At 38.3% G+C, this 16,726-nt stretch overlaps 1 protein-coding gene across 5 annotated transcripts in view; it reads right to left on the reverse strand.

Moving 5' to 3' along the window:
* Window positions 1-7,899: 7,899 nt before the first annotated feature.
* Window positions 7,900-16,726, reverse strand: part of PIK3CG (phosphatidylinositol-4,5-bisphosphate 3-kinase catalytic subunit gamma) — a 33,611-nt gene continuing 24,784 nt past the window's right edge. For 4 of the 5 annotated variants that reach the window (XM_017811545.1, XM_017811543.1, XM_017811544.1 and 1 more), the window contains 2 exons: window positions 15,568-15,725; window positions 9,605-9,886 (listed from right to left, as the gene is read on the reverse strand). In XM_017811545.1, coding sequence (XP_017667034.1) covers window positions 9,605-9,886; window positions 15,568-15,725 — 440 coding nt within the window. Of the gene's footprint in view, window positions 9,887-15,567; window positions 15,726-16,726 lie in introns of all 5 variants that reach the window. The other variant, XM_017811541.1, reaches the window with a different exon arrangement.

Raw genomic sequence — 16,726 nt, forward strand, 5'->3', positions numbered from 1 at the left:
AATGTGAGCCCTGACACTCCCTGTGGGAATTTCACCTCCTCTGTTCTTTTCCCTTGTGAAACAGCAATATCACAAACCTCCCAAAGAAGTGCAGAGATTATCTTGAATGGGGATATATTTCTTATTCATCTTATTTCCATCCCAAATTTGCCACAGGGACATTCACTGTTCAACAAGAGCATCTGAAGATCCTTCTCCTGGAAGGCCATGCCTATGGGAAACATGGTCTTGGTTATCTACTATTTGTATTAAGTTGAAGTTACATTTTCAACTCTGTACTTAAGCTTTGCTAACACAGCAGTGTTAGCAAGAGTATGAAAGAAATTACCTCTTGAGGAAAAAAAAGGCAAATACCCAATGTAAACATGATTTTATTGCCTTTATTTAGGTGAAGGAGTAGAGATCCATATGGGATGAGCTAAACTAAACAGGCTTTTTATTAACAAAACTTCTCAAACACATGCTCTGCTCACAACTCAGCTGAAGATACATGAAAAAAAAGATTAAGGAGGGCTCTAATTTCCTATTCCTTGCTTAAAAAAAATCCATTGCTTGTGTCTTGCCACACATTCTCATAAGCAAAGGAGTTCTGGAGTTATCCTTAAAAACATTGTCAAAATGTACCATAATCCTTTGCTTGGGCATTTCAATATTCTCTTCCATCTGAAGCAAGTGTTGCTTTTGGTTCTTGTAGCTATAGCCAAAACATGAAAAATCATCTGTGCTTGGGTTGGCTGTATTGGAGTTTTCTCTTCTATATGCTAAGTAGGAAGTTTCCAGGGCTGGCTAATACGGCACACATTTTCTCTTCATTTGTGGTTTCAGTATTGCTGGCAGCACAACAAAGAGCAAGGTGTTTCCTTTTTCCCTGTATGTCCCTTCTGTGAGCATAAAAATTAGATTGTTCTGCTGATTCAATTACTGTGAGGACGGATCATCTTCTTAGACTTCTTGTCACAAACCTGACATTTCTTCTGGAAGTTTTAAGTGATTTGACACCTCTTAACATGCTACAATTTATAGCTTGTCTTCTAGTGAACAAATGTTGATTAACAATTCTTGGCATTAGAAACAACTCACAGCTTTTGCTTATTTGCTTAGTTCAGGAAGGTCCTGACAACCTTAATTTACTTTGATTAGCAGATGATTGACTATTTTTATATATTTCTCAGCTTTCTGTCCATTGGGCCAAGAATAATCTGGAGAGCAGGTTGTGCATGTCTGAGACATCCACCCTGTGCAGACCTGTTAAATTTCTCAGATGTTTGTTGTTGACTATTGCTTTACTAAATTCACTGCAGGTCCCTTATCTAGCAAACACTGCCACATGGTAACTCATGGCTATGAACATTCTCAAGGTCATAAACTCTCTCTAGCCCATTTATCTGCCAAGAAGGTATTTGCTTGCATCTTCCAATGGAGCCCTTTTCCCGTGACTTAAGTAGCACTGAGATAAGTGCAAGACACAAACCAGTTGTTTGAGGACAAGCTAAAACACACTCCTTTTTTAGCCTGGTATAAGGCTTTGCAAACCACAGATTTTAGGGAAAAGTATGTGGTAAATTAACAAGAAACATATTACATCTGACAATTTGTAGAGACTAAATGGGATACATAGATGTGAAAGTGCACTAAAGTTTCTTGCACTGTACACCCTCCCCTCACAGACGGGAGCTTTGTGGGGCTCTGTCACAGCCTGATTTGCTGTATTGGTGGCTCCTATTTTTTTGATTGAATTTGAAAAATTACCATAGTAATCAACTATCAGAAGGTAATGGTTTCCTCTGAGTTAAGAAAGAGCAGCCGCCAGCTCCTCCTGTGCTCTGTTGGGAGCACTGGGCATTGGCAAGCTCCTCAAGTTCTGGTTCTGGTGTTTTAAACAAGCAAAACAGTCTCTATTTTTGATCATTCTTGCCACCGAAGTGCACAGCCCACTCCCCCCCCCCGTTTGTACCATTTGAGAGATCCCTTGAGTATCTTTCTGCGAGCCATTGAGGTGTGTTAGTTGTAATGACCAGGCAGTCTGTTTCTGCAGTCCATATTCTAGAGCTAAATTTGCCTCTTCCTTCCAAAATTCTTTGGTAGCCAAGGATACTTTGTTGTTCTGCAAGTTAACCAGCATTCCTAAATCATCCTCAATGATTGATTGTCTTAAAGATTCCATGTTTCATTGGTCTCATTTTTCTTCATTTCTAGTAGGCACTGAGCAGTTTGGGAGGAATTATCTGTGTTTCTCAAAATGTTGGGGGTTTTTTTCAGCTATCATGATATTTTTTTTTCTTACAGACTTCTCTGTTTTCATGCCATACTTTTATGTCTTTTAAATCATTCCCTTTGTGGATTTGTGAAATTTCTGACATCTGCAAATATTTCTTTTCCCTGTTTGAATGGAAATGTTGCTGTATGGGTATTTGTGCCCTCATTTATACTCACAGAGCCTATCCCTGTAACAGTGCTGCTCTCCTTGGTGCCAGCAAGTTGTCTACTTCTAGTAGTGTTTAAATTGTGCTTCAAGGCTTTTGGTGTCCTTTTAAGTATTTGGGAGGTCTTTCTGTGAACTATGTGTCATCTGCTGTATTACAACAAATCCTGTTCCAAGGTGTACTGTGGTTTCTATGTCTTTTTGACAAAATGGTGCATTTAATCATTTTCCTCTGATGCAGTTTCAGGTTATAGTCTCTTGATCTTGTAAATAAAAAATATTTCTTGTGCTTTATCTTTGATGCTGCTGTAAATTAGGATATTGCAATTATGAAGAAGACTCTTCCATATATATATATATATATTTGTTGGCCTATCTCTTGTGGGATGATATTCTAAAGGGCGCTCTTGGAAGTATTGCTTTACAGAGAGTAAAGCAAGTAACTTGCTTCTCAGAAGGTCCAGTTGCTGATGTCACTAGGTAGATTGATGAGTTTTGTATTGCATGCACACATGATACCAGCTGGGATAACTAGACTGTTGTGACTGCACATTATTGCTTTTTTTTTTTTGAGTCTTGATCGTCCTGGAGAAGGGCTGTATTTCTGTTACTACGGCATTAAGATTTATCCACTTTTCCAGCCAAACGTGTATTCACTATAAAGTTCCTTTTCCACCTTGAGCCTATTGATAATAGGAATCAGGAGGGTAAATACAGAGCATTAAACTGGGGAAAGCTTGGTCTTCCAGTGTTTTGCACCTTGAAGCATATACACGCAGCTTTTCTTCATTCCTTTTGATGTTTTTTTCGTTTTCAGAGTCAGGAGAATTTTTAGCAAGTTCCTCCCAGTGCAGGTATTGACAGCATCTCCAGCTACCTGTACTTTTGACACTTGGTTCCTTTGCTGACATTCAGCTGTGCATTTCCTGGCTATAAGAAGTGGACAGTCCATGCTGGGTTTAGACCAATCAACAGCAACAAGAAAACAGAAATGAAGAATTAGGTTGAAAATCCTGAGCAACAACAGCAGGGAATAATCATCCATATTATGGTTTTATCTACTGATAAAAAAAGGGAAAGTTTAGATTTTATAAACTGCATTTATTCTCATTGAATAGTCCTGATAACAAAGTAATAAATGATAACAAAGTAATAAATAACATACTTAAATGCCATGAATCCTGTAAAGTGGCCTTTCAGTAACATACTCTTATCTGCTGAGGTCTAAACCCTGCTGGTGGTGCTGGCTGTGCCTTCAGAGCCCTCAAGAGGGGAGAGCAGTACCAGTCCCTCATCAGACAGAGGATCAGGGATCTGCTTCAGAGTGAGGGGGGCAGAATCTGTCATCAAACAGTTTTCGGTCTGCTTACCTTTGCTTCAAAGCCTCAGAGCACACAGCTCATCCTGGCACGTAAACCCTGACTCTACATCCATGTTTGCCAGGACTGCTGTCACCGTGTCCCCGTTCCCCTGGGAAGGCTGCAGCTGCACCCAGTGGCCACATACTCCCCACAAGGCTGGTGGCAATCTCCACAGGACCTTCAAGCCTGTGGTCTTGTTAGAAGCCACTCTTCACCCTTGCTTTGGTGTGCTGTTGAAATGACAGAATCCCAAAGATGGTCCTCTGAAAAATTAACATGTGTAGCTAATTAGCATCTCCCTAGAACGCAAGGTTTGTGGTGGCATGAAGAGTAATGCCTTTGCACGAGCCATTGGCTTGAATTGAAAGTTCCCTGCCTGGAGTGGTTTGGTTTCAGATTTCTTAAAAGTTACTGAGATCTCCTGGGTGTTTTATCTTCCAGGTAGGCAGAATTACTGTTTTACAAGGTTTGGAAAATACATCATATTCTGTGGAAAAGAAGCAGGTTTGTAAAAGAGAGATCCTGTCATGAACTTCATCAAAATGAAGGATAACTTTGGCTGGAGAGAGAGCATTTCCTGAGGAGACCTGTTTATTTCACCAAGATTCTTTTGTACAGACATCTGACAGCTGAGCAGAACATCTGCCATCCTGCATCAGAGTCTGTCCAGGCCAGTATCCTGTTCCTGACAGGGGCCATCTCCAAATGCTTCAGAGAAAAATGCATTTCCATCATGATGGGAAATAACTTCCTCATGTGATGAGTTTAATGCCACTCCCAGACACATGTTGGTTGATTTGGGGAAGAAGCACTAGACCAGTTGTTTCTTTGCCTTTTGTTTTGTTTTGTTGTTTGTGGGTTTTTGTTTGGTTTTTTTTGCTTTTGTTGTTGTTATGGGTAATCTCAGGTTATTTAACTGTAAATATACTGAATTAAATTCAGCTCCGGCCATATCTTGAATTGTTAATGAACTCTATCATGGAACTGCATTGTGGGAGCAGATTTCTTAGGTTATGAAACATTCATAGGCCTCATAGCCTTTTGCAGGATAAGTTTTGATAAAGGAAGATACATTCAAAGGCAAAGGAGGATCTGGTACAAAGTCTGAGCAGTAGTTTTAAAACTATTTTGTACTACTGGTCATTAACATTTCTATTTTCTTTCTCCTTCTCCTTTCAGGGCTCTTGCCTGAGTATTCTTCATTACATTAGATTTGACCTTTCTTTGTGTATCTACTTGATGCTTATCTTATAAAGAAATGCTGCTATCTATAGGGTATTATTTTCCCTTTTTTTTTTCATGCACCTAATAAATAGATCAGTGGTAAACTCTGGCCATAGACACTAGACCAAAGACAGCTCTGAGAGTGTGACCAGCACTTAAAAACAGTGACTCCTAATGCTGAACACCAGAGTGATTGCACCCGAATGTGGGATGTGCTCTCACTTCCTACATACAGCACTTCTGCCATACACAGGTCTCTTTTGTCAGCTAAAATTAACTGGCACATGTTCCTGGCAGTGCTGCTGCTGTTTCCAAAGTGACAGCCTCTTCTTTTGCGTCCCCAGGAGAACACCTGAGAAGCATCTTTCTCTAAACGCTGCCTCCCTGCCTTCCCCAGCCTGCGGAGGGCTCTTGCCACGCCGAATGCTGCTGGGCACCCTCTGAAACAACAAACCCCCATTCCCAGGGCAGAAAGGAAGAAGTTTTTCCTGTCAAGTGTCCACTTGCTTATTATCGAACAGGCAGGTCATCAGCCTCTCTCTTACTGGGTATGAGACTTACTGATGCTCAAAAAGCCAGGAAAAACCATGTCCTTCTGACTGTCTCCTTGTATCAGCAGACTAGAACGGGTCACCAATTCCCCTTTACTCTAATGACATAAGTATGTACAAACCTCACGTGGGTATAACCATGTCATTTTTATTTTTGGTCAGTCCTTGTTATTAACCATGTAACTGCAGACAAACAGGTTTCTCTTTCTCTCTGCTTTCTCTTCTCCAGCATGAATCTTATTTTCTCTAAGTGTGCCACAAAGCTTAGAAATGTATTAGTACCTTTTCTGGCCAGTTCTGCCTCCAAAATGCAGAGTGGGGTAAGCACAGCAGCAATTTCTTCCTGCGGACCTCTATCCAGGAGAATCAATGATTTCTAGAGTGTTGTTTCTAACATACATTGTGTAAGTTGCAATTAGAAGATTCATGAAAGCACATCAGTGCTTTTCAGAAACTTTAGTATTACTGGGATGCTCAAAGGGCACACCGGACCCTGCAGGTGTTTTGGTATCCCAGATTTTAATTTTAATAATTTCTTATTTTCAAGACTACTTTACACAAACTACATTATAAAGTCATCAGCACAGAGTCTGTAATCTACATAATCCCTGGCACTCATGTGGATTTGCAGAATGCTGCTGGTAGACAGGAAAAAGGTTTATAATGAAAAATATAAGAGTTGTAATTTCCACTGATATTTTTCTCAACCAGTTGTTCGTATCTGTATTTCTGCAGAATTGATCCCATTTTAGAAAAAAAACCCTGTTAAACATGTTAAATGAGGCTAAATACTCTGGTAATGATGATTAAATACCTCTAACAAGTGCAAACAGTCTTTTCAATGAAGATCTAAATATAATCATGCTGTACATCTTAGCTCCATTTCAACTTCTCTTCCTGTCCTGGAATATAATTAGGATGGAGCCTTGGGGACACACTCATCACTAACCAACATCTTGATGACCTTGCTGGAGCCAAAGCATATGTCAAGTCGCAATCAAGTCTGAGGAACTGACTCCAAGAATAGATTCAAATTTCCACTGTTAGGTGCAGTAGTAACGTGAATTAGGCTACCAAGCAAATATAACACATCTTAAAGACAAAGTAGCCCTTAAAAGCAATTTTCAAAAAATAATCTTAAGACTCAGGAGACAATGATGATAATTGAAACCTCTCTGCATGCTGTGTTAGAGCCTCTGAAAAACATGGTTAGTGACTGATTTACATTTCCTGATTTATAGCCCCTAAAACCCAGCTATTCTGAAGGGTCAGTGTGTTTATGCACTGGAAGACTCAGGAAATTCTGGTTCAGCCTCCTGTTCTGGCAGTGGTGTCTATGCTAAAGCTCCAGCTCTCCAGGCCTTGGGTATGGAGCTGCCACTGCAGACAGGGACTGCCGCGTTCTGCAGTGGGACATGCGGATGTGTACTCATGCCCACCTCCTCACCTGAAAAGCAGTTCCACTCCACCTGGAAGCTGCACTGCCTCAAACCACATCGCTGCACTGTTTCTCCCTTGTGTCAGGGCTTGCCAGAAACAAAGTCAGTTGTGGGTGGAGCTTTCCAGAGGGACATGAAATCCAACCGATAACCAGCTGTAGAATGTGCAGCTGTGTACAAGCACAGGGCTTGCTCTGTAGGTAAAAAGGAGATTTGGCAGCTCCAGAAGTCAGGCTGGCAAACATCCAGCACTCAGAAGACACAAGGCAGCCTAGCACTGCCTAGGCAGCCCAACCATATGCTTCATGGGCAAGGAAAGCAATGAAGAGTCTGCAAATTAGCTCAGCACGGAGGTGCTCCAGATGTGTGTAACAAACGTATACAATTCAATATAGCACACTGTAAAGTGCTGATAAAAATCATCAGCCTAAGTTTAGTCCTGCACTAAACTGCTTTCCTCTGGGTACAGATCTCTCACACACTTTTTCCTGCAAATGCAAGCTGCTTCAAGAGTGCTGTTTCTTTTGAAGTTGTGATTAGCATTTATTTCCCCATGCTAGAGTTAAATTTAGCAGTAGATCTACTTACTTTTTGAAACCAGGAACTTACTAAAATCTTCTTTCTTTATAGAACAAACCAGGAATTAATAAAGTGCTCTTAGAAAGTGGCAACATTCTATTCAAATTTTACAATTACAATAACTGCAGTTCTAATACTATACACTATTAAAATTTAAGATATTTGACATCGTACAGAGTTATTAATATGGAACTAAATCAATTCCTCTGAGTGGGACTTTGAATATGATTTCTAACTGAGATTAAATAGTCTTTAAGAAACTGGATAAAAAAATATTTACATGTATTTTGGGCTAAGCTGCTTTTTCATAAATAATAATCAAATGAATAGAACATGTCCATTTATTTCAGATCTATAAAATACAAATCTAAAAATATCATTTTACAGACAATATTCACCATTTAGTTTACATTTCAGTATGGTCTTAAGCCTTGCACAGAATAATGTAGCAGAACAACAAAACAGTCTACATTTTAACTTTATAGATTTCCTTAACTAGAGTCTACCATATACATCAAAAATAGTTGTGCACAGTAACCAATTAAACATCTACATTTCAAAAATAGATTGGCTACATCTCATAACTGAGACACCAATTACAGTACATTTATTAAAAATCCTTCAAGAATGCACTCAGTAGTAACAGTAGTTAAAATCATAACTATTCTGAGAAATGATCAAAGCAAATGATAACAGAATTTTAAAAATTCAGTTAATCATTTATATGTAATGTAAAGCCCATGTAACACTACAATAAAGAAAGAAATTACATGGGCACAAGTGCAAAAAAGCAATATTGTAAGCCATCTTCTTTCTTTGGTAAAAATCAATTAGCAGGAAGTATACCATAATAATTCAAATTGAAGACTAATTCAGGTTATACTTTTTTCCTTTCCTACCATAGGTAGACTTGATGATTTGCAGGCATCCTACAGTAGAAAAGTTAAAATTCTACTTAACACTGCCCATTTTCTCCTCTTTTAAGTTTAAATATTGGAATTAAAGATAAGGATTTTTTTTCTTTCATAAATAGCTTTTCAGTAGTATAGTCTCTTAAGGAATTTAAAAATAAATAACAAAATATACACAATTTCAAAGATTACATTTAATTCCTTCTAGGTATGTCCTGAAAATATATCGCCAAAGAATAAATAACTTTGGGTTTCTCAAATATTTGGTCAAATGTCAATTACTTTTATATAAGGAGTTTTCTCTGAGGGATAAGGAATTACCACTGCTTTTCCTACAAAGCTTTTACTATACAGGTGAAATTTTAATAACTTCACAGTAAGAATAGAATCTGTAATATAATATGGATGTTCACCATGAAAAAGTACAATAAAAAAATCTTTCAAAATTAAACCTTCAGAATTTCATGTTCAAACCTGAGGAACTTCCAGGTAACTATGACGTTGTCCTGGCAGGAAGGACAGTCAAGCTGAGTTGTCTGTGTCAGGAGGCTACAGTAACAGTAAGGCCATTTCCTCCAGTGGTATTTCTATTGACAACATAGTAAAAGTCCAGAGAGGACAAATGTTGAGGAAGGGACAAGAGAAGGGTGTTGGTTAAGAACACTTGAGTGTAAGTCATCCTGAGACAGGCATGGGCTGCCTACAGGGATTTTACTATAACCATAGATTATAAGTAAATTCTTCTGGTTTTGAAGGACTTGACTGTCATGAACAATTAAGGTAATGTCACAGGGGATTTGTAGTTTACCATCTTACTCAAGCTCCTCATATTTATCTGAAATTATTACTAAAGAAAACATGAAAAATGCAGGCCACATCAGCAAAGCAACTGGTTAATAGAATTCATCCAGCAACCTGAAGTGTCATTAAAAATTAAAAAAAAAAATTAACTGCAGGAAGATCTTCTGGAGGGGCAAAGTCCTCGCCTTTTTAGATGATCCATTTAAGCTGCCAGCAAAGTAAAGGCTATTTTGATTGCTCATTTATTCAGAATTCATAAATAACATGTAGATTCACTAACCTCTTATTCACACCCACAGCTAATTTACATAAAATATTAAGCAGAATGCTTTTCTACTCCTTGTTTGATTCCAAGCACAAGATGTAAAAACCAGTTAAATTGCACAGTCCAACCCTTATCTCTGCAAACCTCTATCTGATCAAGGAAATGCTTTTTGGCATCTTCTTCACTTTTCCCTACTGTCAGTGCATCCCTGATATATTCAATATCTTCTTTGCTGGTTAATTGGGGCATTCCAGTCATTAGCATCATGGAGAACAGGATGATCAGCAGGTTTGTGTGGTGTCGAAGAGCTAAGTAAGCCTTCACACATATGTCCTACGAGAGAGAAGAGTTTTTTGTTAATTAATGAGAAGAGCCGAGAGGGACGGGGGCAGGAATTTCACGGGACTCCCATTAACCAATGCTGTTCAGTCACTCGTGTCAGAGGGAGGAGACCCAACAGAGTCACTCACCTGAGCAGAGACATGACTTGCTCACCTCTGCATCTGGTGTTCAGTGTGATTTCATTCATCCCCCCACGCTGGGGCAACGAGTGCTGTTTTGGTGTACAAAGCAACAGCTCTTCCTAACCATACATTAATCACTAAAAACCTCAGCTTCACCAAGATCTCAAATTAATTTCCTTGCCACATAATCTCCTGTGGCTGTTAAAAGATACAGCAATAAGTCATTGTCTTCCTTTCCAACTGGGATGTTCCCATTTAAAGACCATGGCTGGAAAGTGATACTGGATGAAGCAGGGGACTGCTCTTCATTTTGTGTAGATGTCTATTAACTTCGCAGTGGTGACGGTTTATTTAACGAGGAAGATTTTTCAGGCCTGGTGTTCTAAGAAATATTTCCAGCTGACAGTTCTAGTCTTCAGGCACTCTGCCTTGCTGTAGGACTTCTATCTTTATGTACTGTCAAACTGGATTCCACAGACTTTTTTTAATAGCATTTTCATTTCCATGTATAAATAATCTATGCTTAACAACATAATCTTTAGAAGAATGATATATCTACAGCTTGGAAAAACATGCAATGCTTTTTAAAAATAATATTTAATGATAAGTGACTAACATATAAGCTGAAATTATTTCTTTTATTAAATTTATTACTCATTTACTATTAGAAATAAGAACAATGCAAAAAAGACATCAATCATCAATCAGGTAGAAACTAGGCCTGCAATGCAGTAATGTAAAAACATGAAAAATATCTCCATGAAGGTTGTTATTAATGAAACCAAAGCTGAAGCAATGCTAATTTTTACCCAATTAAATATTCAATTTAACCTTTCCACAACTGTATATTAATTTATCGAAGAATTCTTAGGAAATCTAAATATTTTAATGTAAACTTCCATCAAATCCCATCAGCCCTCTAGAATGCTTTTTTTTTTTTATTTAACAAACTGTGTGGGTTTTTTCGTCCTCTGAAACAGGAAGATATGCACAAATAATCTTAACATCTATCACTGTTCACATGAGCAACACCAGGACACCCAACCAGACAGGTCAGGAAGATATTAAGGAAGGAAGATGATGTATTGAAGAACTGTCTGTACGATTTCTTTTCTTTCCTATTGCCTGGAAACTTAAATTTTTCACTCTGTTTCCAAAAAAATTCTGTCCTGAAATAAGATCATATTTATGAACTCCAATGCTAGTTTAGTTCTAGCAAAGCAGAAGATAAACTGCAATGGTCAAAGTACAATTTACAACAGAAAACACCATCATCTTATCACAGGGAATAGTTTCTCTCCATGACACCAGGGGAAAAATAAGAAAAAAAAGAAAAAGAAATTTTACTTATGCATTATCAACTTCAAACAGGGAAATCTTGTCACAAGAGTTAGTCTGTGTTTTGTTCCCTTTGAAAGGGATGAAAGCTCTTTACAGTTACACCAAAGAAGGTTTTACATTTCTGTATGGATGATGCATCTCACTGCTCTGGGTGTCTGAGATAGAAAAACAATTATGCAGTCAAGAAGAACCTGGCATCACTGCATCTCAAAGGCAGTCTTTCTAGGAATTCAAAAGATTTGAAAAATCTGCATCTGCCTGTTACACTTATTTATTCAGACAAGAACTTAATGTAGTTTTGAATTAGGATCTTCCAAGAAAACGAGTTTTTACACTTCTGGGAGAGGCAGAGAGAACCAAAAATAACACAGACAGTCTGTATGTGTCAAGGATATGTGCATGTTTACCCTGGGATTAAGAAGAAAGCTGCTAACTAATCTAAAGCCATAGGCAAGATGAGAGGAGCTGAGGAGAAACCAAAATCCCATTGTCCAATAAACGATAAAGAATAATTATTCTGAGAGCTTGAAACTGTCCTAAATACTACTATCCTAAAATTCAGGCATTTTTGGGATATTTTATATTTTTGGGATATTTTGGGATATTATATTTTTGTAATATAAAGTGTCCAAATTCTGTTACATCTCTTCCCTGTACAGTATATTCCAAGTAAGTATTTTTCAATGATGAATTGTCTACCCTTCAGTTTTCTATCACCTTTGTTTGACAATCAAATAGATGAGATTTTGCAAAGAAATAGAAGAATTTGTATCTCTGTATTACCAAGTCAGCAGAGTAATGAAAAAAATTCAGTAAATTAAATATAATGAATAAGAATGCATTATTTAATGCAAAAAATTTAATACAAGAACTATCAAAGATAATTTTAGGCAAATTATTATTAGGTAGGTGGACAAAGCACAAAAAAGACTACGAAGATCTCAGATGAGGCTTTCTCATGGGTTTCTAAAAGTAAGAAGTGAAAAAGTTATGTGTTCACTGGAGTAAGAGAGTTGATGGGTTTCAGCCAAAGGTTGGAAAGGAAATGCCACCACATACGACACAGCAAGAGAAATCTGGGCAGTACTAAGGCAGCTGAAAAATTCATAGACAAAAGAGAAAAATACTTACCTTCTTGGATTAAGTTATGCTTAAATATATGTTTGCAATGAGGACAAAACCCCATCAAATAGTGCTTCCTACTAAGCATTTCTGTGATGTCATTAATAACCTCTGGCCTCGAATTTTCATTAAATCATCACAATGGACACAAACAAAAATGGAAACAAAATTTAGATTAAGAACTTTCTATTGAAAGGAGCTTCATTGCTAGTTCCAGAAAGGTTGCCAGGCCACTGACAGCCTCAGAAGTTCACTAATAACAAACTATACTCTTCTGCAGTGAATTCCAGACAAAATTAATTGTCATTTTAACCTCCTCTGGCGCCTGTAGTATGAGCTTGGCTACATCTGTATGGACTGTGTCTAATCAGTAACAGAGAAATAAAATTTTTAAAAAGTAGATATTTTAAGTTATTAAAAACACCAAAGCCTTTAAAAAACAAAGGATTCTTCTGAAGTACAACCTCTTTTAATGTAGTTGAAGTACAAAATAATGAGAGATGCTCTTAAAAATTAATGAAGGATAAATGCTGAGACTTTTCCATTAATACATGAATGAGTCAGCAGGCACGCTGAATGAATGTCTCAGTATTAGGAAATATAATGAAACAAGTTAGTTGAAAAGTGAAACTATAATTTTGTTTATTTTTTTTACTCTGGCCATGTAATTAACACATACCTTTTTATAGCAAAATATGTCATGCAGATCTTGCTCTATGTTACTGTTTTGCTTGTATGAAAGTATTTTAACTTCCTTTTTACTGGTCTTTGAGATGGAAAAGCCTTTTATTGTACTACCACAGTGGTTTATAAACAGTAGCTATTGCAGCATAACTGTACATGAACTTATATTTTTTGGTGAGTTTATTGTTGCCCGTGCCTAAATCATCTCACTTAAAATGCCCAGGTCACATATCATGGTCCCAGTTCACTAAGGCAAGGCACATTAATCACCTTTTATCTGGTTAATGACACTAACGGAAATGACAGTGGCGCTATCACAGCATTCCTAAAATGTCTGCATTAGTGGGATGAAATTAGAAATTAATTTTAGAATTAGTACCAGAGTAACAAAATGTGTATTAGTCAAATCCAAGACAGGGTGATGGAGGCATGACATATTGAAGAGAAGCTGAGACCAAAATCACCTCCAATTGCTTTTGGCATTTGGGCTGCTGAAGTAAAGGTCAGATATTCCCTAAAGAGCCAGATGATCCACATATACGAACACAACTTTAATTCACTGAAGACATCAACAGGTCTTTCAACTCTGTTTGAAAGTCCACTTTCACACTTGAACTATTTTCTGCTTCCAGAAAAGAGGTCTTCTTTGAAACAACACACCCGAGAGTGGTGTTTCAGCCCCTCACTTGCACATGGCTACATCTGCAGCAACAGCATCATTCCCGTAGGCAGCACAGCTCACAGGCTTCTCTGAGAGCATGGGCTCAGCATCCCCTTCCCATCCTTAAATCTTTTGAGCTACAAGCCCCCTTCAAAACATTTGCACTGTGATAAAGCTAGTCCTTGCAAAGTGAAGACTCAAATATTGCACTTGGTTCTTCAGTTATTTTCAGAAGTGTGGGCAGTGACTTCAATGAAAAGATAGTTGGGTCTTCTTGTGGGTCCTTTCCCCCTACACACACCCCCTCTCCCTCCCTTGTGACTGTCTCTGGTGGACAATGTGATTTGTCCTAAGATAAGAATACCAGGTGGGAATTGCAGGAGGAACTGTCTGGATGCTCACATAATGAATGCATTCCAGAGATGGGGGAGCAGCGATGACTGTGATCAACTTTGGTACACATCCTCTGATTTTGGTATACATTGTCCTGCAAAAGGGTATAAAAACTGGGCCAACTGGGCAAACTGGTCTCCCGAGGCTGCAGGCAGCTTCCACCCCTGGCAGGGACACCTGCAGGGTATGTCCAGCTGTTAAATGGGGAACACTCACTTTTGTATGAGTGAGTAAAAGTGCTGAGATCCGGTCACTTACGGAGATACAAGTGCTAAAGTAGTTACAACGAGGACCCACCTGGTGTTCTTATCTTAGGACAGTTCACATTGTTCATCATAGACAATTGCAAGGGAGAGGAGGTGTGTGTGTAGGACCCAGATCTGCTATATAGTCATGTATATGTTCAAAGGGACATAGTCACCATCCAACAGTGAGAATCTTAATTAGGTACTCAGGTTAGAAAACCAGACTCCTGACTGGGACTGGTTCACCCACAGCAAATCCAGAACATAAAAGTTAGGCTTTTGCTTTGACTCACACTCTGCAGGAGACTTTTTTTTCGATATTGTAAGGAACCTGCTTTCTAAATCAGGCACTTATTTGAAGCCTCTAAAGATGACCAAGGAATAACAGCGCAGACATACATTCACTTCAGACTAGCCATGCTCTCAACCACTTCATTAAACACACTGAACAGCATTTTGCTTTGCTCCCTCTTTGCCCAGGTCCTACAGTTGCTTGAATAATCACAACTGTTTTGGAAGTGCTCAATTTCAAATAGAAGCTGCAACTGAATAGATTTTTTAACACCATTCTTTTCTTTCAGAGTTAAAATCTATCCATCCATTTCACAAAACCAGCATCTGACACAGCTTAGGGTCACTACAGATTTTTATTCAGATGCAGCAGTCTGATCACTAAAACTCGAGAGCAGAATCAGTAGGGAATCACTAGTAAAGCCAGCTGAGGAATGCCTCACACCTGCTTGCACTATACAGAGGCTCTGCTTAGTGCCATGAGTTTCCTCTAATTTCACAAGCACTGAAGCCCTCTGCAAAGTATTTTCAATCGAGATAAGAAACAATGAAAGCACTGCTTATCTGGTCTGCTGCTAACAAGCTTTTCAATGTGGCTTTGTGGATGTTTGAATTCTATTTCCCATAATCCTACAAATAATTTTTGCTCTTAGTTGGGCTTAAAATATCCCAGAATTGTATTATGATTCATTACATTTTACTAACATAATGCCAAGGAGCCTAGATCTTTGAAAACCAAGGCACTAATGTTCATTTCAGAGGATACAAAAAACATTGCTTAATTGATTTGCAGCTAGATACTCATTCTTTTACCTGAAATTTATGGAAATGGAGACTTGTCTTCTTTCCGGAAGTCCCCATGACATACAGGAAATCTGGAGTCAGCACAAAAGGAACTCTCTCCTTATTAATTCCAAGGAAGCTTTTATAATTCCCAAGAATATGGCCAAAATCAATATGGAAAAGGTTACCTTCATAAAGAGAAGAAGTCAGAGTCACACTCAAATGCAATAAAATGCCAAGAACACTTACTTGTATTTACAGTAGTTCCAAACCCTCTTTTTTTGGTATATATGATCACTCTTTAGTTCGCAGAAAAGACAATTATCTCTCTTTTTTTTTCTTGAAATAGATAATTCTGTCCTTTTGGCAAAATTACTTTTTATTTATCTTTGGCAGTTGTTAAAAACCCAGCAGAGCTGTTGTATTTTCTAAACATACACTCACAGCTTTTAAAAAATCAACCAAGGAAAGCCTGTGCCTCAGATCCATAACAATCAGGGCATCACTACACGGAAAAGGCTTGAGGGTTGTGTTTCAAATACCCATGGGATTCTGGTACTACCCATCTCCTTGGCATATGTCATTGACTACAACATGCTTCTTCCTCACAGACCTGCATTTAGCAATTTCTAAACCACTCTGTATGTGCAGAGTAACTCTGTATTGTCACCCTTTTGATAGCTTTGAGAGAGCAGCAGGGTATCAGTTCCCACAAAAGCAATGAAAAACTTCCCTTTTAAGGATCTCTACACCTACAGGACTGGAATTTGCTGCTACTCTTCAGATCACTTCATTACTTTCCCTGGCAGCCAGGTTAAGGATAAAAGAATATGGTTACTTAAAAACACACGTATAAAAAAAGATAAAACATCGAATTATGTAAGATGATACTCAGGAGTGATCTGTAGGTGGAACATCCTTATTTTAAGCCAGCTTCCAAGTTCCCCCAACCTACCAAATCTGACTCCCTGCAGACCTCTCAGACTGACATCCTTCTGGCTTCTCAGGCTTAAGATAGCCCCCATAAAAGACTCAAAGGCAAACCTGCTCCTGAGCACAGCAGAATAACACTTCTCTGCTTCCCTGTCTACTGACCTATGCCTCATGTTCTGCCTATAGGAACTAACACTGCATTATATTATATATAATATTGAAATTAAAGCATTCCTTTGTTGTCTTTTCCTCAAGG

The sequence above is a fragment of the Lepidothrix coronata genome, unplaced genomic scaffold, assembly GCF_001604755.1.
Source record: "Lepidothrix coronata isolate B3197 unplaced genomic scaffold, Lepidothrix_coronata-1.0 Scaffold32, whole genome shotgun sequence".
NCBI classification, from domain to species: Eukaryota; Metazoa; Chordata; class Aves; order Passeriformes; family Pipridae; genus Lepidothrix; species Lepidothrix coronata.